General features: G+C 35.8%; 1 protein-coding gene across 4 annotated transcripts; it reads right to left on the bottom strand.

Moving 5' to 3' along the window:
* Nucleotides 1-4022: 4022 nt before the first annotated feature.
* Nucleotides 4023-25054, bottom strand: IFI44L (interferon induced protein 44 like). Of its 4 annotated transcripts, none has more exons than XM_008522457.2 (9): nt 24879-25054; nt 18489-18973; nt 17886-17934; nt 16952-17147; nt 13551-13703; nt 11572-11743; nt 5414-5514; nt 4956-5128; nt 4023-4298 (listed from the first exon to the last, which is right to left on the bottom strand). In XM_008522457.2, the coding sequence occupies exons 2-8, from the start codon at nt 18961-18963 to the stop codon at nt 4964-4966; spliced, it is 1311 nt and encodes a 436-aa protein (XP_008520679.1). In that variant the 5' UTR covers nt 18964-18973; nt 24879-25054; the 3' UTR covers nt 4023-4298; nt 4956-4963. The 4 variants fall into 4 exon arrangements, with proteins under 4 accessions (XP_008520679.1, XP_070448941.1, XP_008520680.1 ...); XM_070592840.1 differs by having other exon boundaries at nt 4023-4195; nt 24879-25027; XM_008522458.2 differs by having other exon boundaries at nt 4023-4195; nt 24875-25009.
* Between the last annotated feature and the right edge of the window lie 973 nt (nt 25055-26027).

The following is a 26027-nucleotide window of genomic DNA, read 5'->3' on the forward strand; positions in this document are numbered from 1 at the left end:
CATAACAGAGATAGGCCCTTCTGTTGGATAATGTATAGATGGCTGTCAGACTATTATTAATGAAAGACCCACAGGCCACGTTGACAAGACTGACATATAATATTTCTTCTCTACCAAGTGAGGTGTGGGGCTTCCTCAAATGGGGATGAAGACTGCGGAAATGTTGCCTGGATTTCAGGCAGTGTCCTAGCCCCAACTCTGTCACATGGTGCTCATAATTCCCCCTATGCCGACCGCACCCTTCCTCTTGGTCCCCCCAATTATGTTCCCCTCTTATACTTCTACCAGATTTATGTCCAATTTCTCTTCCCTCTTCCTTCTCAGGATGGGTGATTATCTTGCAGTTTCTATAGAAATGGGAAAGTAGACAGCTTTCCCTCTATTACCTTTTTAATCCATAGCAATTCTGTAAATTCGATGTCAGATTCTTTCATGGCCTAGACTCCCAAGGGTCTACTCTGGAAGTCAAAAAGTCAGAACATTGCGTCAAGGATTTTTTCACTCTCTGATTTAAACAATCTTCTCAGGAGGACAATGTGAGCGACTCTGGGAAATTGAGTAAGAGCTATATACAAAGAATTACAGAAAAAAATATGAAAATTGCTATTTTAAGAGGTTGTCTAGCTGTATGTGGCATCCATTTGAAATATCTGAAATCTTATAATGCAGATGAATTACCTTTTTTTCCTCCTTGAACTCTTCGGTTGTGGAGATTTGACAATCCCCTCTCTATAAATCTAACACTAAGAACAGAACCACTGGTTATCTACCAGGCAGAACAGAGTCTCATACACTTAGAACACCATAAATGTATTTATCATGGTATGCTTATTTAAATTGTAGTAGTCCATTCACATTCGAAATACTTCCACGACACAACACCAAAATGGAACAGAAATGAGCTCAGAGGCTTAAATATATATTTCCTTGCATTTTTCTTTTTGTCAGATAGGCATTACCATAAAATGTGTGATAGAAATTAATTGTCTAAAAACCAAACCAAAGTGATTATTTATACAGCATTGTTTAGCACAACTTGTTAGTCTCAGTCCCCACCCCCACCCCCAATTTCTGCAATCTCTACCTGCAGTTTTGCTTACGCTGTCATTTCTGTCCTGAAGCCTGGAACATCTTGAATATATTTGTGTGAGCTGTGCTGGAGAAAGAGGTGGGGACATCCACAGGATATTGGCCATAATCCTAACTTTATTGTCTGTCTGACCCCAGTGGTCTGCATTTTCTCCAACGCCAGAGTAAGATTTTGCAAGGGTTGCAATTGGTATGCAAGTTTCCTTCTTACTTAGACTGATGGTAAAAATCAGATCTACTTACTGTCGTCCACAACCTGGCCCAGATACTTATCACATTAGGGATGGAATTTGGGGACTTTCAAATTCCCACAGCTTTTAAGGACACCATGAAGACTTCGATCAGCCTTGCCATCATACAGCTACTTCAGCATTAGGTTGAGTTTTGTCGCTAAAAGATGATTACTCGTCAGCTGATCTCTGAAGCTTCTGGGGCCCACTTGGGTCCCCCAATCAATTTTGCCATTTTAGTTATGGACCTGCCTTTTTTACGAAGAAGCAATATGATAATCTTTAGTCTTCTAAAGAAACCGCAGGCTTACGTATCACCCACCATAGCTACCCCAATTGGTATTTCATTGAAGTGAATGCTGAGTGAGTTTGTACAATGCTACAGACTTCTAACAGAAAGAATGCCACTTTTCCTTTTACTTCTTTTCAATTTTATTAAGATAGAATTGACACATGCCATCGTGTAAGTTTAAGGTGTTCAACACGATGATTTGATTCACATATATATTACAAAATGATTACCACATTAAGGTTACTTAATACCTGCATTGCCTCAAGTAATTACCCTTTTTATATGTTTGGTGAGAACAATTAAGTTGTACTCTCTTAGCAACTTTCACATATATCATAGCGTGCTATTAACTATAAACACCATGCTGCACATTAGATCCCCAGAACTTATTCCTCTTATAACTGGAAGTTTGTACCCTTGACCAACATCTCCCTATCTCCCCCAGGCCCTGACAATCACCATTCTACTCTGTTTCTATTAGTTCAGCTTTTATAGATTCCTCATATAAGCGAGATTATACCATATTTGTCTCTCTTTGTCTGACTTATTACACTTAGCAGAATGATCTCAAGGTCCTTCCACGTTGTCTCAAATGGCAGGATTTCCTTCTTTTTGTGGTTGCATAATGTTCTTTTATGCATATATACCACATTTTCTTTATCCATTCATCTGCCGATGGGCACAGGTTGAGAAACGGTCACTTTTTAATGCACAACCCAACCCACCCACTCACCTTGCAAAAGCTCTTCCACAGATACTTAAACTATCTTGGCAACACCCCTCCCACTTTACGATGATATTCTACCTCCAACAACACTTAAGTTTCACCCATTAAGTCCCTTAGCACTATTTTGCTAAGAAATATTTTAGTGACTTAGGTTGGACTGTACATCTAGCTTAGTTGTAAATTATGTAAAGTGTCAAAAATCCTGAATGGCACCTAAAATGTGACAGAGTGCTAAGTCCCACTCTCTCTCAGGATGTTAGGGAAAGATCAGCAGAATCTACAAATTCAGGGAAGGTCCTCTCTCAGATGAAAGAAAGCTTTCTCCCTTTTTGGAAGCCCGTCTCACCAATCTTTTCCAACCTAGATTCCAAATATACATTTAACTCAACTAGATACTTAAGTGTTCCCAAAGCAGTATAGACCCAGAAGATTAGGAGTTTTGACATCATTTATCTAACACTGTCCTTTTTAGTACAAAAAGGGGAATTTAGCCTCAATACTTATGCTCTCTAACAACGTTGGTTCACGTGAACAGCCCTTCATTGTTTCTCTCTCTTGATCTCTCTTTTACTCCTCTTTTTTCTTTCAAGGTCTCCATCTCCTTCATAAGTGTACTTCATGCTACTCACTCAAATAGAGTATAGACGTTCCACCTTGAATCTAACTTTGCATCTGGCAAAACCTTCCTCTGCCTAGATTTTTGCTGGCTCCAACCTGGGCAAGGATGAGTTATGGCCCTATAGATGGTGAGGACAATGGTGCGTCTTCGATCACTTTCAGTCTCTCCCAACCAACAATGGTGGTGCCTTTCATTTTCCCTGGATCACATGGAGATAAACACACCTTACTTTTGGGACCTGTTGCCCCCTACATCCATATCATTACCATCCTGGCTGCCAATCTACTTTTGTTCCCAATGTCTTCTTCTGGCTCCTCTCCTTAATACCTATGACTATTCTATTCCTAGATCTTTTTTAAAGACCCTGTTCATCTCTTCCAATGAACCATGGTTCTGGACATTCCTTTGAGCACAGCTTCACCTGCAATTTTGCTTTAGGAAATATTCCTTTTCCCATAATTATCCCTAAGATGTTCTTGCCTTTGTAATACCCAGGACTTCTCAAAGAAGACAACAATTTGGATTAAAAGTAAATGACTAGTGTAATATAGATAACTATTGAATCAAGTCATATTCATTGAAAAAGACTAAGAAATTTGGAGAAGAAAGTTGAAAAGTCTTTAGAAAAAAAATCTGGGGGCTGGCCCCGTGGCCGAGTGGTTGGGTTCGCTCACTCTGCTTCAGCGGCCCAGGGTTTCACCGATTCGGATCCTGGGCAGGGACATGGCACCACTCATCAGGCCATGCTGAGGTGGCATCCCACGTAGCACAACCAGAATGACCTAAAACTAGTAGATACAACGATGTACTCCGGGGCTTTGGGGAGAAGAAGAAGAAGGGGAAAAAAATAAGATTAGAAAAATCTGAAAACTATCTTCTGGGATTCTTTTTTTCTTTATTAATAGTCCTAACTTGGACAGCCACCTAGAGGACTTGAGAATCATTGGGCAGCACTGGCATATGACAAGTTTCTTATCGACTTGCACTGGTAACCTGCTTGATCACTCTTCTTTGCATACACGGCTAGGATTGTCTGGAATTCAATCAATGAAAATCAGGCATAGATTCATTAGAAGAGGAAATTTTATTTTCTCACAGAATAAAGTATAAGTTCTTAAGAAATATTAGCTCTTTTTAATTAACTTAAATTCATATTTTCATCCAGAGATAAGTGAAACATCTTCTCCTTTATTTCCATTTCTTCTCTCTAGCATTTCATTCTCTCTCAGTCTTCCATTCTATAAGAAGGCAAATTTTAAGCACATGTTATCATTCTGGGGAGCGTGGGAGGGATGCCTAATGGCGAGTATACTTGCTCCCTGCCAGGTACCGTGCGAAGATCTGTGAAAACAAAGATAAGTAAAATCCGAACTCTGCTTCTGAAAGAACTCACAATCTATCTAGGGAGGCAGATATCTATATAATCATTTTAGAATCATTATTCAGTATTATTAGTATTCACATAGAGTTTTATATAAAGTACTATAGAAGAATAAGTAAGGAAATAGTTAATTTTGCTAGGGAAGTTTAGAAAGCTGTCACAGAAATTAAATCGTAAGTGATGCAGAAATATGGGAGGTGGTTTGCAGGAGGGCATATCTTGGCCCACCACTTCTTAGGGTTGGCCTTTGGGCTTGAGGAATGACTGATCCTAGAAGGTACCATCAGTTAGATGCTGTCAGGGACAGAGAACAAAACATGAATGAAAGCAGAGTCTCAAGGAAGCTGTCAGCAGACATCAACTCAAATCGGGTGCGCCAATCCAGGTTTGGTCCAAGCATCATAATCAAGGCAACTGATGTCACATGCAGAGTTGGAAATTTCATGCAATTTCATCTGAACATGAAACAAAAAAGAGTAGAAAAGGAGCACATATCCTAACCTGGCTGTCAGAACTAGAGCGGGCATATGGGCACCAGCCATCCAATTAAAGTATAACTTAGTGTTTCTCAAAAAGCACTAACCTTTTATGAGAGGACCAGAAAGGGGCCAGACTACCTGTTTTCTCAGGGCAAATCTTGTAAGAAGTCATCTGCAGCCCGTAACATCTGCTTCAGCACAGAGAGGATCAGAACGTCCTTTAAAGGGTTCAGCGTCAACTCAGAAGCATAATTTTCAACCATCAAGATATTAGAAATAGGAATGTTTAGCATTCTTTGGATATTCATTACCTGTGAAAAAATGAATTTAATAAGCATGTTTTATATCTGAAATTTGACTGAAATTAATATAATTTAAGAAAGAGACCAAAAAAGCAATAACTTGATAAATTCTCTCCTTAATGTGATTATAATTCAGACAGTTATTGTTTTAAAGTGGGTAAACTTGAATTAACCAGACAGTTGATCCATTTCTTCATTTACCTGTGAATATGTAGTGTGATCGTGCACACACACACACACACACGCAGTATAACACTATTGCAATAATATCGGGTTACAAACAGTATTCTTTACCTGGGTTTTAGAAGTCATAGATTTACTCATGTTTAAAAGGTCGTCTTGAAGAACTTCATCGTAATTATTCACTTTAGTAAGCAAGGCTACGTGTGCTATACCTATAGCAAGTAGATAAATTAGTTATTTTATGTCATAAACAGCAATGTGTCAACAAGGTAATTACATATGTGTTAAAGCAGCTCTCTGTAGGTTGATTTTAAGATTTGGAAAGAACGAAATATCCACAATAAACCTAAAGATGGGATGTGAAGTTCTTCTAATAGAAAAAATGATCTTTTTCTTCCAATACGAGAGATCATTCCTAAATTCAACTAAATTCACACTAAGATGCAATTATCTACTATCTCATTTAAATAGTGTGTTTTAAACTGGTCAAGGGGGAAAAGTGGTTGCTGGACCTTGAGAACTGAAAATGAACCCCCAGAGAGAGAGAAAGTGAGAAGGGTGGTATGTGAACATTTATGAAAGCAAAATACACTGATTTCACAGTCATACTAAGGACCTCTTGCCATCTCCCTCAAACCACAGAGACCAGATGAGTAAATCACACTCACCATCCAACACAGTCAAAGTTCTGCTTTACTAACAACTGCTTCCCCAGGAAAAAATATTATAAAGTTGAGATTTCCATATGCCAGTCAAGGATACTCATAAGACTCTTTTACCAGAGCTTTCCGTATTTTCCCGTTACAGAAACCCTGTGTTTGTGATCCCTATTACTAAATGATTGCCTTTACTATCTTCTCTTCATTCAAGTCTCAGAGGAATAACTAGCAAAGTTGGCCAATTAAAACCTGGCCTCTGATAGAGGGCAGTTCTCAAGTGACATGTATAATTTTTTTCAACTTCTGTTACAATACCATTTTTCTCTTTCAGAACTAAAGCAATGTTTTCTTAGAGGTCCTAAGTCAGTACAGTCAGATGCATTAAGCATTGCCACCCAGCATGGTATCTAGTCACGTGCCCCTGAAAAACTTATCTCAAATCTTAGCCCTTCTGTAACTGAGTCTTATCCCACACTCACCATAATTTTAGAGCTGGTAAATGTTTGTATATGTTTATATACTTACATTGAGTACATCTAAGGTTTACTACAATCTTTAGATGCAGAACTTATTGTTCTCATCTTATATAGAAGAAACTAAAGTTCAGTGCACTTAACTTTATCAAGATCAAAATTTATGACTATTAAAAAATCTAGATTTACTTAGCCACTAAGACCATGCTCTGTACATTAAACAGCACAGTTTTTTCAGACCCTAAATATAATCTGTCTTCATATTGATATACTAAACAATAAGGCTCTAGAGTATAAATGCCCAGACAATTCTTTACGCTAAATTTTTTTGGAAGTTCAATGAGAGGACTTCCAGTTCTGGACCAAAGGGAGTAGACACACTTTTCCTTATTCTTCCTGCTAAGGACAGCTAAAGGCATTGAATATTACATGTAAATCAAATGCAAAGACTGAAAGATGGAGAGAAGGTAGACTGGCTAGGGACCTTGGGAACCAAGGAACAACGTGGTGGCGAGTTCTCTAGGTTTTCCCTTTACTTTGTATATCCCATATTGGCTACTGGAGAAGCAGGAAATGTCAATTGGAGCTGGTGAAAATCAAAGAAAGGAAAGGGAAGGGAAGAAAGGGGAAAAAAGGAAGGGGAAGCAGGGAAGGGAAAGGAAGGAAAAGGGAAGAGAAGCGAAGAAAGGAAGAGAAAGGATGAAAGGAAAGAGAAAGAAGGGAAGGGAAGGGAAGGACAAAAGAGGAAAGAGAAGGGAAAGAAGTTTGTCTCTCCAGCCAAAGCATGAGAAAAGGTGCAACCTAGAAAGACACAAAACTTTCAGACAACAGCCACACTATCCCATCCAAACACCACTGAAATAACCTCAGTCCCACTCGTGGAAATGTATCTTCCCTTCTCCAAATTCTACCCCCTTCCAGGGTAGTATCATAGAAGAAGAACAAGTAGGTAGCCAGGACTTTTATACCTGCACTGTACTAGGTGCCCCTAATGGTGTCAGTGCAGGCTACTTGGGGATCCTGGACATCCACCACAACTAACAGTAATGAGGTACCCCTCTCCCTCTCTACCAGTGTCAGAGGAGCCCAAGTGAGGAACTTCAACTTTAACCACCATTCACCCAGCCTGAAGGAGGCTCCTACCTCCCTGGGGTATGTGTGAAGGTCACATGGGGAGTAATAACAAAGTGCTGTTCCCAGTAAAAGGCGTCAAACAAGGCCTAGTGGGGAAGCTGTACTTTCACTCTCGCCAGCACAGTGTCAGAAGAGGTCTGCTAAGACACAGGATTTAAATAAAATCCAGAGTCTGGTAGCAGAATACCCCAAATACCCAAGCTATAATAAAAAAATCACTTATACCAAAAACGGAGAACATCCAATCTAATTGACATTTGGAGAACATGGCACCAAAAACAGCAGTATACATATTATTTTCAAGTATCCGTGGAACATTTGCCAAGATATAGCACATCCTGAGCCATCAATCAAACGTCAAAAAATTTTAAAGAATTTAAATCAGAGTGTGTCCTTTGATCACAATGGAATCAAACTAGAAGTCAATGACAGAATGGTAACAGGAAAAATCTCAAGCACTTGAAAGTTAAAAAGTACACTTTAAATAATTCCTGAGTCAAAGAGGAATTCTCAAGGGAAAGAAAAATACATTAAACTGGATGTTAATGAAAACACAACATATCAAAATTTGTGGGACATGACTAAAGCAGTGCTGACAGGAAAATATGTAGCACTCAATGCTTATAATAGAAAAGAAGAAAAGTCCAAAATCAATAATCTAAGTTTACACCTCAAGAAACTAGAAAAAAGAAGAGCAAATTATACCCAAATCAAGAAGATGAAAGAAATCATAAAGAGCAGAAATCAATGAATAAATTGAAAACACGAAAACAATTTAAAATATCAATGAAACCAAAACGCTTCTTTGAAAGGATCAATAAAATTGACAAACTTCTAGAAACACTGGCAAAGAAAAACAAAAGCGAAGACACAAATCACCCATATCAGGAAGGACTGGGGTATCCCTACAGACCCTACAAATGTAAAAAGGATAATAAGGAATGCTGTGAACAACTCTACACATATAAATTTGACAACTTAGTTGAAATAGACTAAAACTAAAAACTACAAACTACCACAACTCACCTAATATGAAATAGATAATTTTAATAGCTCTGTAACTATTGTAAAATTGAAGTTTTGGTTTTAAAAACTCCTGAAAAAGAAATCTCCAGGCCCAGATGGTTTCATTGGAGTATTCTACCAAACATTTAAAAAGAAATTAACATCATTTCTACATAATCTCTTCTAGAAAATGGAAGAAGAAGGATCTCTTCCCAACTCATTTTATGAGGCAAGTATTACCCTGATACCAAAACCTGAGAAAGACCATAGGAAAACAGAAAACTACAGACCAATATCCCTCAAACACGAAGATGTAAAAACTCTCAATAAAATATTATCAAATAGAATTCAGCAGTATATAAAAAAAATTATAGGCGATGAAATACATGGGTTTTATTCTAAGAAGACTAGGCTGGCTCAAGATTCAAAAATTAATAAGTGTAATTCACCATATTAACAGGATAAAAAGGAAAAAATCCCACGATCATATCAATCTATGGAGAAAAACTGCTTGACAAAATTCAATACCCATTCATGATTTAAAAAAAACAAAAACCTCTTAGAGAACTAGAAATAATGAATAATTTCCACAACTTGATAAAGAACAACTATAGAAAACCCATGGCTAATGGGTGATAATGATGAAACACTGAATACTTTCCCCCTTAGATCAGAAATAAGGCATGGGTGTTGCTCTTACCACTATTATTCAACATAGCACTGGAGGTCCTAGCCAGGACAAGAAGTCAAGAAAGGGGAAATAAGGACAAATTGAAAAGAAAGAAATTGCCCCTATTTGAGATGGCATGAAAATCCCTAAGAATCAAGAAAAATTTTCCTACAACTAATAAATGAGTTCAACAAGGTCACAGGAAATAGGATCTGTATACAAAATTCTATTGTAAATTTATATACTAGCAATAAGCATGTGGAAACCAAAATTATAAATATGATACCATTCATAAGCATTCAAAAGAAGTAGATACTTAAGTTTAAATCTAATAAAACATGTACAGGACTTGGATGCTGAGAACTGCAGAGAACTGATGAAAGAAATCAAGGATCTAAATAAATGGAGAGATATAGTACATTTATGGATTGGAAGACCCAACATGGGAAAGATATTAATTCCCCCAAAATTTCTATACAGGTTTAATGTAATTACTATCAATATCCCATCAAGATTTTTTGTAGAAATAGACAAAGTAATTATAAAATTCCCATGGTAATGCAAAGGAACTAGAATAGCTAAAACAATTTTGACAAGTAAGAATAAAGTAGGGGAAATCACTTTACCCAACTTAAGACCTACTATATTATTTTGTAGCTACGTTAATAAAAACTGTATGGTGTTGGTGGAAGAATAAACTCATAGATCAATGGAACAGAACAGAGAGGACAGAAATAGACACACAAGAGTAAAGACAACTGATTTTTGACAATGAAGCATAAACAATTCAAAGGAGAAATGACAGTCTTTTCAACAATTGGTACTAGAGCTATTGGATATTAACAGGCAAAAATAAAATAAAACGAACCTTGACCTAAACCTCACATTTACACAAAAATTCATTCAAAATAGATCATATATTTAAATGTAAAACATAAGACTATGAACCCTTTAGAAGAAAACAGAAAAAATTGATGGACCTAAAGCTTGGTGAAGAATTTTTAGACACAAAATGAAGAGCATGATCCTTAAAAGAAAAAATTGATAAATTGAAGTTCAATTTATCAAAATTCTTAAAATTTTGTTTTGTGAAAGGCTCTGTTAAGACAGTGAGAAGCCAACTAGGCACTGGAAGAAAATATTTGCAAATCGTATATCTGACTATTGACTCATATCTAGAATTCATAGATCTCTTGAAACTCCATAGTAAAAAATCAAACTGTCCAGTTAGAAAATAGGCCAAAGGCATGAAGAGAGATTTCACTGAAGAAGATATACAGAGGCAAAGAAGCACATGAAAAGATGTTCAATGTAATTAGTCATTAGGACAATGCAAATTAAGATCACGGTGACCTATCACTGCACACCTATCAGAAGAGTTAAAATTTTTACAAGTAACAATAATGCCAAATACTAACAAGAATGCAGAGAAACTGGATCTCTCATATATTGCTTGTGGCAATATAAAATGTGGAATCATTCTAGAGAGTAGTTTGGTGGTTTCTTAAAAATTAAACACTTATGGGTTCCAGCAATCACACAGCTGAAAAATTATCCCAGAGGAATGAAAACTTATGTCTACACAAAAAACCTGTACACTAAGGTTCATAGGACTTCTATTTGTCATAGCTAAAAACTAAAGGTAATCAAAATGTCCTTTGATAGAGAATGGTTAAACAAATTGTGGTATATCTACACCATGGAATACTACTCAACAATAAAAAAGAATAAATAATTGATACACAAAACAACTTTGATGGACCTCAAAGAAGATTAGGCTGAGTGAAAAAAGTCAGTCTCAGAAGATGACATACCGTATGACTTCATTTATATAAAATTGTTAAAATGGCAAATTTATGGAAATGGAGATTAGTGATTGCCAAGACTTAGAGATGGTAAGGGATTAGGAGGGTACCATGAGGGAGATTTTTGTATTGATGAAATAGTTATGTACCTTGATCGAAGTGGTAGGTACACGAATCTAAACGTGAGAAAATGACGTAGAGCTATACACACACATTATAACAGTGAGGATTTTGATCTAGTCACATAATGTAGGGAGACGAGTCCCCTATCAAGCCATAGGAAAACCACACATGACAAAAAACTATGGCCATTCTAGTATTTAACGACTGACGACTAGGATTTAGGGCCTTTCCTTCAGTCAAGCCTGTGAATGATCTCTGCCTGCTCTTGTTACCAAGCAACCCAGGGCTCAGGAAATTGGATGAAAGGTACACAGGACCTCTCTGTGCTTTCTTTGCAACTTCCAGTGAATCTATAGTTATTTTGTAATAAAAATTTTTTGATAAGTACAATGAGACTCACCGCAGTTTAACACTTCTTTGTGAACTTGTTTGAGTTTGGCCACCATGTTAGAGGAGAGATTGCTGATAGAGTTGATATCTAAGACATAAGCCACACAGTGAATCCTTTCCTTCAGTGACGGAGAGGTGATGAAAGTAGGATGACTGGGTGTAACTGGTTTGTGGGGACTAAACTGTTATAAAAACATAAGGTAACATTTACAGAGTTTCTGATGAATTCTTTCAGACACAATTCATGCTTCAAACATGACCACCACTAACCTCCAACCCAAAACTTGCCCTCCCCCTAGCTATTCCTTCCCAGATTAGTTAGTAGTACCCCTTACATACTTCTCCACTGTGAGCATAATGCCATTATACCTTTTTTACAGAAAAATCACCTTATTACTTTGGTGAAAATGATAATTATCCATAATTTACATTATATTTCAAGAAAGTACAAACAATGTTTTTTTAAACAGCTAACTTCCAATCTCAATCTCCAGAAGAAGACTACCATTAACATTTGTTACACATCACTTTTTTTTTTTAAAGATTGGCACCTAACATCTGTGGTCAATCTTCTTCTTCTTTTTTTTCTTTTTCTTCTTCTCCCCAAAGCCCCCAATACATAGTTGTATATTCTATTTGTGCTATGTGGGACACCACCAGAGCGTGGCTTGATGAGTGGTGCCATGCCTGGACCCAGGATCCGAACTGGTGCAACCCGAGGCCAGCAAGGCAGAGTGCGCAAACTTAACCTTTCAGCCATGGGGCCAGCCCCTGTTACACATTATTTAAGACCCATCTCCAAGCATTTGCCTATTTAAATAGACCCATGGAGAGAGAGAAAGATATATTGAAAATTCCATTTGAACTAAAATACTGTGATTTCTTTTAATTTTACAGAAGAAAAAGAAACTAAAGTGAAACAGAAGAAATACCAAATTTCATGTGAATATCTCCTTCCCACAAGACAATACTCTCTAGGATTAAGAAAATAGATTACAAAACATAATAAAAGGCTGGCTTCATTATTTTTTTAACTATGTATTTCAATGTTGGACTGACTGATTGATTCTCTGCTGTGAAAAATGAAGGTGTTGGTATGCTCATGATTTCTCCCATCTCTCTGCTCTGTTCCTTCTCCCTGTATCTTATGTCTCCTTAGATTGTGAGCTCCATGAGGACAAGAATTATGTTCTTATTCAACCATGTGTTTCCAGTAACTAGCATAATGTCTGGCACAAATTGGATTTTTAATAAATGGTTTTTGAATAAATGAGTACATGGTTAATTAAGGTTTCCGATCAAGGACAACTGAGAGGCAAAAGAAGTCACTGTTTAGAAACTGAGGCTGATTGTCTTACACCCAATACCTAAAAAAAAGTGATAATAATTGTTAATTTTTGAGAATTTAGAGTACATCACCTCATTTAATCTTCTCAGTCACCCCATGAGATGAGCATTGTTATTACCTACATTTCACACATGAAAAAACTAAGACTTACAGAGACAAGTGTGTAACTTGCTTATGGGTACACATCTAATTAGTGACAGAGACCACTTTGGGTCTAGGTGTTTATGTAGTATTTAAGTAGCGAAGCTTACGCACTTACAGCATAACATCACACATCAAGAAAGAGTGGTTAATTGTTCCAGTATTTTGTCTAAGTGATCAAAAAAGTGCAGGAGATTCAACTACTTTTCTATTACTTTACATCATTGCAAAGAGGGATACAAGCACAATCTTCTCCTGACCTTTGCCAGGAACTTGTAGGAATAGAATCCTGCCTTTTGGTTATATTTCTTAATGCTAGAATGCTAGAAGAGCAGTTACTGTTCTTTACTTACGTGAATACTTATTCATTTAAAGTAAAGTAGCATCGGTTGATGTGGAGACCACCTTATGACAGTTGAAACAGCTTTATTGGGTTAAAATTCAACAAAAAGCACTGACTAAAATGATTTGAAATGTTTTAGAGATTGGAGAATTCTTACCTGATATCTGTCTGGTATGCAGCCTTTTAAGATGTAGGGTATGTCATCCAGGCACAATCCTGCTCCCTTTTTCTCATCCAGCCCCATGGAATCACACAACATAAATGACAGAGATTTGCCATCTTCCCCATCTTTAATAGGATATACCCTATACTGTAATAACAAAACATATTAACTATAAAATTTATTCTTCAACTAGCAATCAAGATAGGACAAGAGAAAGCAACAGAAACTGGTTAATATTTTAACACTGTGGCTCTCAAAAATTTTGGTTTCCAGGTTACCTTAGACTCTTAAAAATTATTGAGGATCCCAAAGATACTTTATTTATGTGCGTTATATGTATTGATATTTAACATATTAGAAATTAAAACTGAAAAATTTTAAATATTTCTTAAATCATTTAAAAGTACAATTATAAATCATTACATGTTAACCTAAATAACATCTTCATTTTAAAAAAGTATTTTACAAAAAAATTATTTGAAAAAGTGGGCTTGATTACTTTTTGCAATTCTCTTTAATGTCTGGATTAACAGAAAACAGCTGGATTCTCATATCTGCCTCTTTACTCAATCTCTTGTGACATATTGTTTCAGTTGAAGTATATGAAGAAAATCTGCCCTCATACATACATATGTAGTAGAAAATGGAGGGAGTATTTAATTTAATAGCTTTCAGAGAATTGTGCATTTTCCTCGTCAGTAATACATCAAAGCTCAACGAGTGACCGTTTCTGAAAGGTTAGCTGCTATGTGAAATCTGTGACATTTTTACACCCTTATATTAAATTGATTGATCTATCTTACACTTTGTATATATCTTTTATCCATGTATACTTTGTAACCTGATGCATTGGTCATTTGAAAATACTGGTCCACTGGCTTATCTGTATCTTCCAGATATTGGCACATTTCATTGTACAATATTAAAATATCATATTTGTTAATACTATCATTAATCTCATCAGATAAATCTTTAAGTGTTGGGAAGTTATCAAACTCAGAGCAGTGGGCACAAGTTTCCCAAAATTCTAATTTTTTCTTAAAAGCTCAAATGCTCTCATTGGCAACAAAGACTGTTGGTTGCTTTCCTTGGAGTGATAGACTCACTTTATGCATTTTCCAAAAAACGTTTGCCAAATATCCAGGTATAAATAAGCAAGTCTGTCAACTGTCTTTTCAATTAAAAATGATGTTACATGAGGAAAGTACAACTCAATCGCATCAACGCCTTTGCTCCAACAATCACCTTACTTTGATGTGCATGAGAAGTGCTTCATATGCACTTCCCATTCAAATACACAAAATATTAAAATGATGTGTACTCAAAAGTTGAGTTTAAAGAAAATCAATAATTGTTACTGATTCATCAAGGACATTCTTAAGTGGAACTGGCATTTTGTTCATTTGTTTTTACTGCAAGCTCAGTGGTAGGGAGGAATCAGTGACTACTAGTAGTGTTTGATGACATTGCTTGATTTGTGCTAAGGTGCCAACAGATGAAACTGCATTTGTATGATCAGTTCAAATATCAATACACTGGAAAAAGCAAAAACCATCTTAGCATTATTATAAAAATAATTTTAAAGTCACAGATCCCCTAAAAGGGCCTCAGGGGTCCACAAACCTCACTTTGAGAAGCACTACTTATCAATCTTCTTTCTTAGATAAACACTCAATCTGATCCAAAGAGCATTTTTCAGGAGTATTTTATGAAAAATTTTCATTTATTGGTCAAATACACATCTGACATAGGCACAACTAGGAAAGATTTGGGAAGAATCACAAAGAAAAGGGTCTCTCAGAGACACCAGACAACACTTGCATTACAGCTCTCCCATTCCAAACCAGGAAAGGCCTATTGTAATCGACGATGGAGTCAAAAGCTCCCATTGGTCCATGAAATGCCTAGGAGTAATCCCATTGGAGATTTTGATCTAAGTGAATTGACTCACTGGTGCCTCAACATGAAAGGAATTACACAAAGCACTGGAGTTACATACTTCAGCATATTGTAAAATTTCAAGATCAATATGCAGATTCATAGCTCCATTAACCATTGATTTGTTTCCTTTACAATTTCAATTCTCCAAAGAGAAGGGTCTCTGAACAATAAAATATTCTGTTTCCCTCAAAAATATTCTGTCTTATATTCCTTCAGTTTATATGGTATTTGGAGTTCAGGATCTATATCTTCTCTTAAAACAATGCCTTCAGAGTTTTCAACATAAAAGGAAGGGAGAGAAATTTTGCCCTGATAAGTACCTCTATTATAGCATCTATCACATTGAATCGTACTTATTTGTTTATTACCTACATGGGTCTCTGAGATCCCTGAGCAAATGGACCAAGTATTATTTACATTTAGATCTCTATTGCCAACATAATATTTAGCAAACAGAAATGTTTCAATCAATACTTAATGTATGGAATTGCTGTTACAGTGTCTTGCCTTGGCTTCTGAGAATAGACATAACATACCAAAATAAAGCCACCCAAGTTAATAGAATCTGGTAAACATCAAAAACAAGATGTGATTCTTAAAAGTCCTAGAAAATTCTTTCAGTTATTAAATGCGATACAAAACTAAAATGAGCCATTACTGTCTTATGCTAAATTTTGCATTGACAATGTACAACATATTCCCCATCAGAAGATAACAGCATTAGGTTGTAGCAATCACAGAAAAACAAGTTGATTACGAAATTCTCTATTCATTTTCTTTCTTTTTTTTTGTTTGATTATATGATAATCTTGACAAGCATAGAATGGAAGGGAGTTTCCAGCTAAATATTGCACAGTAATTTGTAGATCTTTAGAGTAAAAAACGAATTTAAAAAATTATGTTAGTACTTATTTCCTTAAATATATTTGTTTACAAATAAGACACTGTTCGTAGGGGCATTGATAGATTTACTCTTTGAAAGTTGATCCACCAAAGTGAATTGCTGTTTTGTTTTTCATTCTCATTTTTTATAGAATGATCTTATAAATGGAAAATTACTGTATTACATAAACCTCATTATTTTATTATAAAAAAGACAAAATCATTTCAATCCAGGTAAAACCATAGGGGACGTGAGTAAAAATGTACATTAAATATAATGGACTTAGATATCCACAAATTTTTTTAAATTTTATTGCTGTTTTTTACAGACGCCAAAAAGCATTCTTCATATAACTACTCCTTGCATCTAAAGAAGGAAAGCCTCCCTATATCATATAACTCAAGGAAGACAATTCTGATTGAACTTTTGCTCCTGTTTTGTATTTGATTTAGCATTTAATTGTTTGTAGGTTAGGAGGAGGTTACCGTTATTAGAGAAAATGGCAAACAAATTAACAAACAATAATTCTAACCTATAATCAAAACTCTCAGGAAATCCTGCAATAACTTACCAGTTCAGTAATGCTGGTAAGATCAGCCCCCACTGCAGCTTGGCGAGTCACATGGCCTTGGAAAACAGACTTCACTGAATTGAAAAAACTGGACTTTCCGGACCCAACTGGACCCAGCAAAAGAATACGAATTTCTGAAACCAAGTCTGCATAAGGTTTGTAGGCTCTGAGGTCTTCTAGCAGCTCATTTCTGCGCCTGTCAAAATGCAGTAGTTAAATGCAACAGCCAAACTTCCAGAAAGAATAGCACAATTATCCTTCTCTTCTTCCCTTTTAAAAGTACGTTTTAATTATCTACTTATTATCTTGATATTAGCATCTTCTGTGATTTGAAATGGTATAACGTTATGCATTTTGGGACTTGAAGAAAATGCATTTGTCTATATGTGACTAAAGTTAAACATTAACCAGCAACCAAATCATTGTTAAATTATTAGCCTTAGACAACACAAATCTGGTGAGAAATATCAACACCACTTAAGAAGAATTATTATTTTCTGTAAAAATATTATATTAAGGAGAAATAAAAACAAAATATAGGCAATGCAGGTATTTGTCTGTAAATTGGGGAAGGGGGGCTTTGCTTTTAAAATTTACTGAAGTTCCCCAAAAACTTTATTCTCAAGGAAAGGATTCAGAGGAATTATCTAAAATAGTTATCTAGACTCTGTCTGGAAGACTTTGAATCTAAATAGTCCAAAGGGAAACATGAAGTCAATTTGTCATCAGGTGGATTTTAAAAGTTTCACAGTTGGTAGTGGTTTTGTTTTTGCTGTTGTTCTACGTTCTCTTGAACACATTATGTCAATAACATTCTAATTCATTTTTATCACTCCAAGTGATAAAATTTTTATCTTACTATTTCATTGTCAGTGTCATTTATACAACTGGTCTAAATGAAATGAATAACAAACAGTCCAAGAACCTAACTTACTCTGTGGCTCTTGTTCTCTTGCGTACGTAGCCTGCAACATCCTTAATTCCTATAGGAAATAAACACAACATAATAATTTTTAAAACTTGTCTGGTTAAACATAGCCAAGTCTACCTTCCAAATAAGGCATTAGTCTGCTTGCATAACCTGGGACTGAGCTGTTTAACTAGCAGTTAGATTTGGCAGCCTAATGAGAAGAAGAGAAAGTTATCTTTTCTGCACATTAACTCGCTCTGGAAACTCTCACAGAACTGTATCTAGAGGTCCTAGGGCTGACACAAAAGGGGACTTGTGTCAAAACAGCCCTGCTCTGATAGCAAGGCCTCTCTCCCCACCTCTCTCTCTCTTTCTCCATCTCCGTCTCTATCTCTATCTCTCCAGCTATACTTCTCAACTTACTTTGCTCAAAGGTGCCGATACTTTCTGAGTAGTAACCTCATAACCTTTATGCCTCCCAGGTTTCATTTTGGAGTTTGTGAAAGAGAAATTTGATGGCATGAAATTTGATTGTTCCTCTCATTTTTCCTTGTTCTCATAGACCAGTTATGACCTACCAAACACAACGACTAGAACCAGAATGTAGGATTATCTAATTTAACATACCTTCAAGTCGAAAAACTTCCCATTCCGAATATTTGAAGTTACCGTATAAATTTAATCCAAGTCTTTCCCTTAACACATCATGTATAAAAAGTCTAGAATTCTTTGGTATTACAGAGAAAATCTTATTATCAGAGGAATAAAATGCTAGCTCTTCATCAGTAATTTTCTGTGTTGTATTTAAACACGCAGCTTTTGTTTTACTTGTCTCATCCTTTTCAAATGAAGAATAGAAGAAAAGTTTTGGCTTTATGAAATCATAATCTATGACAGTAAGATACCCAAGAATACAGTCTTGTTGTGAGTTATGGAAGTATATCACTGTTATAGTGGACCCCTGAAGAGCACACTTTCTAAGCATATTCTCAGGGCTATCTCCATGCACCCTAGACTTATAAAGAAGTCTCAAGGAAACGTTTCCAAGCAGCTGTTGCAGACTCTTTTCCTCTTTCCACGTCAATCTGGTTGTCACTGCCATTGTTCTGTATCTAATGGAAAAACAATAATAGGTTGAGAGGCTAGCATAGCATAGTGGTTTAAAGCACAGATTTCTGCTTTTAGTTCCAGTGAGTTACTTTTTTCCCTGACCCAATTAAATCATGTCATTTGGATTATAAGGGAAAAAAAAAAAACCCACATATAGAAATGGAACAAAAACAGGTAGATATAAAAAAATAGGTAATTTAGAAATAAAAAATATATTAAGTGTTTTAAGTCAGTAGACAAAATAAACTACAGACAGGATAAAAAATAAAGGAAATTAATAAATTAGAATAGGAATCAGTAAACTTTTTCTTAATGATGGACAGTAAAGATTTTAGACTTTGTGGGCCATGTGGTCTCTGTCACAATTACTAAACTTTGCCAATATAATGCAAAAGCAGCCACAGACAATATGTAAATAAATAGGCATGGCTGTGTTCCAATAAAAGGTTTTTTACAAAAACAGTGGCTGACACACAAGCCGCAGTTTGCCAATCCATGAATTAGAAGATAGAAATGAGGAATTTATACAGAAAACAGCTCACAAAGAAAGAAATCGAAATATGAAAGGAGTTAACAGATATGGAGGTCCTGCAGTGGCAGAATAGACTATTAGCCATTGTGCCAATTCTTTCAATGAGAGAAATGAGAAATGCAGGATAAACTGTAAAATACATATATTTGAAAGCACTGGTGAACTAACAAAGCAATAAAGAATTACGTCAGTGGCTAAGATTTGCAAAAGTAGTGAATACAGTGAGGTAAGCTTGGTATTTAGGAGCATTTCTCTGAGGTGCATTTGTCAACTTTAGAAGAGGTACCTGAGATACTGAGAAGTTATGCAAAGCTTTTGCTAGACTTATAGAGCTAGGAGAATATAACGCATTAAGGAAGGTGCCTTGGCAAGGCTCCCCCCCAGGCTATGGGTTAGGATTCTGAAGAGCTATAGGGAAGAAACAAGAGCAGACTGGAAATAGACTTAATTCCATCTTCTAGTAATTCCAATCTACAATTGGGTTAAGTTAAATGAGGATTGCCAGTGCATCTAGTTGCATGGCGGATGCAAAATAAATCTTGTCTGGATGAAGAGAACATTTTCTTAGCTTCAAATTATCTCTACAGTTCTTTTATATTCAATGCCTAACACTCATCATAAACACAGGGGAGCAAATAGTACAACATGATAGAAAACCAAAAGAAAAAACAGAAAATAGAAACAAACCAATACTGATAAGAGTTACCCACAAAGACTTTTAAATAACTGTGTTTGGTATGCTCAAATAAAAAGATAAGATTGAATTCTTGGCAATAAGATGAAAAAAAATAAAAAGGATAAAAATAAATTCTGCACTTAAGATATATATGTGTCTGAAATTAAAAATTGAAAGATACACTTAACTGCAGGTTAAATACTTGAAGGAAGAATTAGTCAGAAGAAAATACATCAAACTGAAGCAATGAGACAAAAAGAGGATGAAGAGGAGAGGACAAAAGAAACTTAAGGGTAGAGTAAAACTGGCTAACATGTGAAACTGGAGTGCAATGGTAAGAGAAAGAAAGGATAAGGCAGATATTGAAGTAATCCAACAAACCTAAAAAAGCAAGCAAGTCTCAAAACATTTCAAAGAACTATAATTTCAAACAAGAATCTAAGCCAGAAATTAGGAAAAAAGACAATAACAGATCCTCCCATACATTAGAAAACAAAGAAATAGACTTCTAAATAATCCATAGAACAAATAAGAAATCTTAATGAAATTTAGGAAATTGTATCAAATGATAATAAAATGTTATTGTCAAAACTTTGAAGCTAAAACAAGCAGTAAAATGTATACCCTTAAACACTTGTATCAGAAAAGAAGAAAGGCTGAAAATGAATGATATAAGCTTCATCTTCAAAAAGTTAGGAAAAAAGGCCAATTAAACCCAAAGGAAGTAGAAGAAAATAAGTAATAACAAAAAAGCAAAAATTAATGGAATAAAAACAAGAATACAAAGAGAAGATCAACAAAACTAGCTAATTTTTCAAAAAGATTAATAAAGTTGGGAAAATACTGCTGGAGCTAATAAAGAAAAACGAGAGAGATACCAAAGTCAAGAACATAGAAAAGAATATCAGTACATATGCTACAAACAATAAAAATATTGTTCAAGCTGAACAATTTTAAAACAATAAATTTGAAAATAGGTGAAATGGATAAATTCTGAGCAAAACAAAACATCAAAACTGACATAAAATAAATAGGAAATATCAATGGTCTCAAAGCTGTTTTTAAAAACAAAATTCATCATTTAAGACTTCTGACAAATAAACTCAAAGATAAAAAGATCTAACAGCTGAATTTGACCAAACTTTGAGGAATAAACAATACACTCTTAAATAAACTCTTCCAGCAAATAATTTAGATACTAATGCATTCTAAAGGCATTATATACAAGGAAAATTACAGACTAATCTCACTCATAAATATAGATGAAAAATCCTCAGCAGAATGTTAGCAAACTAAAAGAAAGAAGAAAGAAGGATAATAGGAGCAAAATGGTGGACTAGGAAGACCCATCCTCTCCTTCATCCAACAGAAACAAGGGCACAACAATTCATGGACAAATCCCCTTTGTGAGAAGGCCAGAAACCAATTAAGAGGGTCCTATACCCCAAGCAAGCACAAAACCAGCCACATCAAAGCCAACAGGAAAATGGATAACACCTACACTTTTGCTAGTTTCCTACCCATGGCACTGAGGAAACTTAGAATATTAGAGATACCTGGAGGACCAGAGAACACAAAAGAGCTGACCACATGCTACTGCTCCAGAGAACCTGTGGTATAGCAGACAGACATGAGAAGGAAGAAGATATAAGGAGCTTCTGAAAAAATGAAATTGACAAACTTCTGCAATTAGGAATTTATCCTCTCAAGTCTGGAGAAAATGCATCCACAGAGAAGATTTGAGAGGCTCTAAGTTTCTAAAGCAGGGCTGACTAGTGAGGTCTTTCCCTGTACAAATCCAGTTCACAAAGACTGCAAGCACTGTCTGTTTATTCAAATGTAAAAATACTAAAACAAAGCTAAAAGGAACATGAAGAAACAAAAAAATATGGTCCAATCAAAGGACCAAAATAAATCCACAGAAACCAACAAGGTATATGAATTATCTCATAAAAAATTCAAAATAACCAGCATAAAGGTGCTCAATGATCTCAGGAAAATGATGCATGAACAAAATAAGAATTTCTACAAACAGAAAATATATATATTTTTAAATATAGAAATTTTGAAGCTGAAGAATACAATAAGTGAACTGAAAAATGCACTACAGAGTTCAACAGCAAATTTGATTATGCAGAAGAGTAAGTGAACTCAGGGATGTTTCATGTGAAATCACCAAGTCAGAGGGGCAAAGATGAAAAACAATGAACAAGAGGCAAGAGAGCCTGAGGGACTTATAGAACATCATCACATGAATCAATATACCCATTATGAGAGTCCCAGGAGTAGGCAGGTGTTGGGCATTTTAAAGCTTATCAAAAGAAATAGTGGCCTAAAACTTCCCAAATATGGGGAGGGAAATAGGCATCCAGATTCAAAAAGTCCAATAGAATCTATATAGGATAAATCTAAAGAAGTCCACACAAAGATACATTATTATCTAATGATCAAAAGTCAAAGACAAGAAAGAGAATTTTAAAGCGGAAAGAGAAAAATGAATGATCACACACAAGGGAATCCCCATAAGACTATCAGCAGATTTCCTAGCAGAAACCTTGCAGGCCAGAAGAGAGTGGGATTATACATTCAAAGTGCTAAAAGAAAAAAATGCCAACCAAGAATATTATATCTGGAAAAATTGTCCTTCAAAAGTGAAGGAGAGATAAAGACTTTCCCAGATAAATAAAAGCTGAAGGGGTTCATCACCACTAGAACTGCCCTAGAAGAAACTATACAGGGAGTTCTTGAAGTTGAGTGAAAGATGCTAAACAAAAACATGAAAGCTTATGACAATATAAAGATCTCTAGTAAAGGTAAATCTATAAACAAACACAGAATAGTTTAATATTGTGGTGATGTGTAAATCACTTTTAATTCAGGGGTAGAAGTTAAAAAGGAAAAGTGTAAAAAATATAACTATAAAAATATATTACTGGATACACAGTGTAAAAAGATATGCTGTGACAAATAATATAAGGCAGGGAAGTGAAAACATAAAGTTTCTGTATGTGATTGAAGTTAATTAATTATCAGCTTAAAATAGATTGTTAGAAGATGTTTTAGGTAACCACAAAGACAATACCTATAGAAGATACACCAAAAATATGAAATTCAGTGCAAGCTCAGCCAAACGCCCAAGAACATTCTTTCCATTGAATGTCACAAGATGACCCAAAAGTTCACGTGATATTATGAGGAGCAAAGGATAGCCAAGATAGATGTGGAGAATAGCAAGGTGAGACTTAAATAAAATTATAATAATGAGGAGAATGTGATAAAGACCTCTGAGCCTGACTGACTTTCACATCCTGGGCCCCAGAGGAAACATGGCTTGAGGCCAACATGCAGAGGCTTCATTGCAGGGCGCCATTCCAGAGAAACAAACACAAGGTAAAGAAAGAAGTGAAATAGGGAAGGATTACACCAAATACAATGTTGACACAACTGATTACTCAGCCTTGAGAGCAAGTGGACAGCCCTATGGAAAATTTGTTTTGAAAAATTAAATCACGTCATCCTCATAATCTCATAGCATCCTCAAAAGTAAATTCCAGTTTGTGTGAAGCACTAAATGTGAAAAATTTTAGAGGGAAATACCAGAGACTGTCTTTACGACCTTCGCATTGGGGGAGATTTCTAAATAAGATCCTAAAAGTACAAACTATAAAGGAAAGAAAGATAAATTTGACTACATTAAAACAAAATTTTCTTACAATAAAAGATACAATTTAAAAACATTCATGTTTTACAAACATTATCCAACGTATGCAAAGAGTTCCTCTAAAGAAATAAGGAAACCATGAACAACCTAATAGAAAAGTAGTCAAAGTATGTGAAGAGGAAATTCACAGATGAGATAACTCAAATGTGCTATTAACACACAAAAACATGTTCAATCGTTCTAGTAACAAGGAACTGTAAATTAAACAGTAATGGGATAACATTTTACATCAAGGAAAACTTCAGCAATACCAACAGTTGACCAGGATATGGAGATTCAAGAATATTCACATTGTCCTGATGGGTATGTGTCATTTTGGAGAGCAAGTATACTATAACAGCATTGTTTATGATGACATTAGAAAATTAGATGTACAAATTTTGGCATATTCACGCAATGAAATACTAAAGAGCATTGAAGTGAGTGAACTAGACGTGTTTGTATCAACACAGATAAAGCTCAAAAAACTAATCTTGAGTGAATAAAAACAAGTTGAGAATCAGACACAGCATTATCATTCAAACTGTTAATACACAAAGCAATACTAGAGATCATATTTAGATACATACATACATACAGTAAAAGCACAAAAGCAAGCATGACAACAATTTATACCAAAGTCTGGATAGTATTTCCCTCTGGGAAGGAAGAGAAGAGAAGAAAATGTTGGAGAGATTCACAGATAACTTAAACATTATTTGTGATGCTTTTGTTTTTAAGAAAAAAAAACTATTCTAATTAAATAAAGGAAAGCACTTTAAAAATCCAATAAAACTGTATAAGATTACACTAGTGTTCATTTATTCTCTCAAGGTCCCTGTGCTTGAAATTTTCATTGAAAAACAAAACAAATGAAAGAGAAAAATATGATCATTGGCAGCAATTCCAATCTGAAACTCTTTTTCAAAGGAAGGAAAACGGGCAATCGTCTTCACACATTGCTGGGAAACATTGGAAGGCAGGAAGTCACTTACGTGCCTTTAAGAGCTGGAGAAGGCGTAGATGCAGCGTGAGCTGCTCTGTCCGGATGTATGGAGGAGCAACAGTTTGCAGACAGAAGGTTCTGATGAGAGGGCGGCGGCTTCGCATCTGAAAGGAGAAGGAAAACGAAACTCAAAGCAGCCAACAGCCAGCTGGCAGCATGCCAAAGGCGTAGTTTCTTTTTCCTCACACCCGTTAAGCTGCTTTTTCCTCACTAGAAAGAGAGAAAAGACAAAAAACATTCCTGCTGAGCACATGAAAAAGATCTTTGTTTCCCTCTGTAGCCCACATGCAGGCATGCATGAAATGGTAATTATTAATAAAAATTACAATAAAATTAATAACTAACATATCTTGTGCATTTAATGAAGTGCTTGGTACTGTGCAACTACATGCATTTTTCTAGTCTCTCCTCAAAACAATCTTATACAGTAAACACTATTAGGATCCCTAATTCTCAGAATATGAAAATGAAACTTAAGGACATTAAGTGACTTTGCCCAAAGTAATTCAGCTAATTGAGTGGTAGAGCTGGCTGGTATTCAAAACTGTCTTTCTGCATGGAACAAACAGATGAAAGATTTGAGTTTTCCTGAATTCCTTCGTAAGGCAGAGCACAGCTTCTTTTGCCATTTATACATTCATTCATTCAACACTGGCTTAGACCCTAGGGAAGGATAATGCTGAGTAAGATAAAAACACTGCCCTCCAGAAGCATGCTGTGTACTCAGGCAGACAGTCAGGCACACAGACATTTATATTAATGTGCTAAGTGATACAAGAGGAGTAAGAATGAGATTCCCTAGGGACCAGGATAATGGTGGGCTCACTCAGTCTTAGGGCACTAGTAGCAAAGTTGAGACAGAGACATGAAGTACAAGGAGGAGGTGAAGTAAGAGAGAGCATGGCTTCATCAGGGACGTCCCAGTCTTTTAGTCTGGCTGAAAGGGAGTGACGGTATCAGACTGGCAAGCAATGAGGCTAGGGAGGTGATGAGGGCTTTAAAAGTTTTTAAGTTGGGGGGCGAGCCCAGCACAGCAGTTAAATTCTCATGTTCTGCTTCATCACCCGGGGTTCACTAGTTTGGACCCCAGGTGCAGACCTAAGCACCGCTTGGCACGCTATGCTGAGGCCGGAGTCCCACAT

Source organism: Equus przewalskii, chromosome 24 (genome assembly GCF_037783145.1).
Source record: "Equus przewalskii isolate Varuska chromosome 24, EquPr2, whole genome shotgun sequence".
Classification (NCBI taxonomy): domain Eukaryota; kingdom Metazoa; phylum Chordata; class Mammalia; order Perissodactyla; family Equidae; genus Equus; species Equus przewalskii.

Excerpts from the sequence above, each read along its gene's own strand:
- IFI44L (XM_008522457.2), bottom strand. The coding sequence starts at position 18,963 with ATGGCAGTGACAACCAGATTGACGTGGAAAGAGGAAAAGAGTCTGCAA. Across the intron at positions 17,935-18,488 it reads GGAAGTTTTTCGACTTGAAG|GAATTAAGGATGTTGCAGGC; the intron begins GTATGTTAAATT and ends TATTTCCTATAG. Across the intron at positions 17,148-17,885 it reads AAGAGAACAAGAGCCACAGA|GCGCAGAAATGAGCTGCTAG; the intron begins GTAAGTTAGGTT and ends GCATTTTGACAG.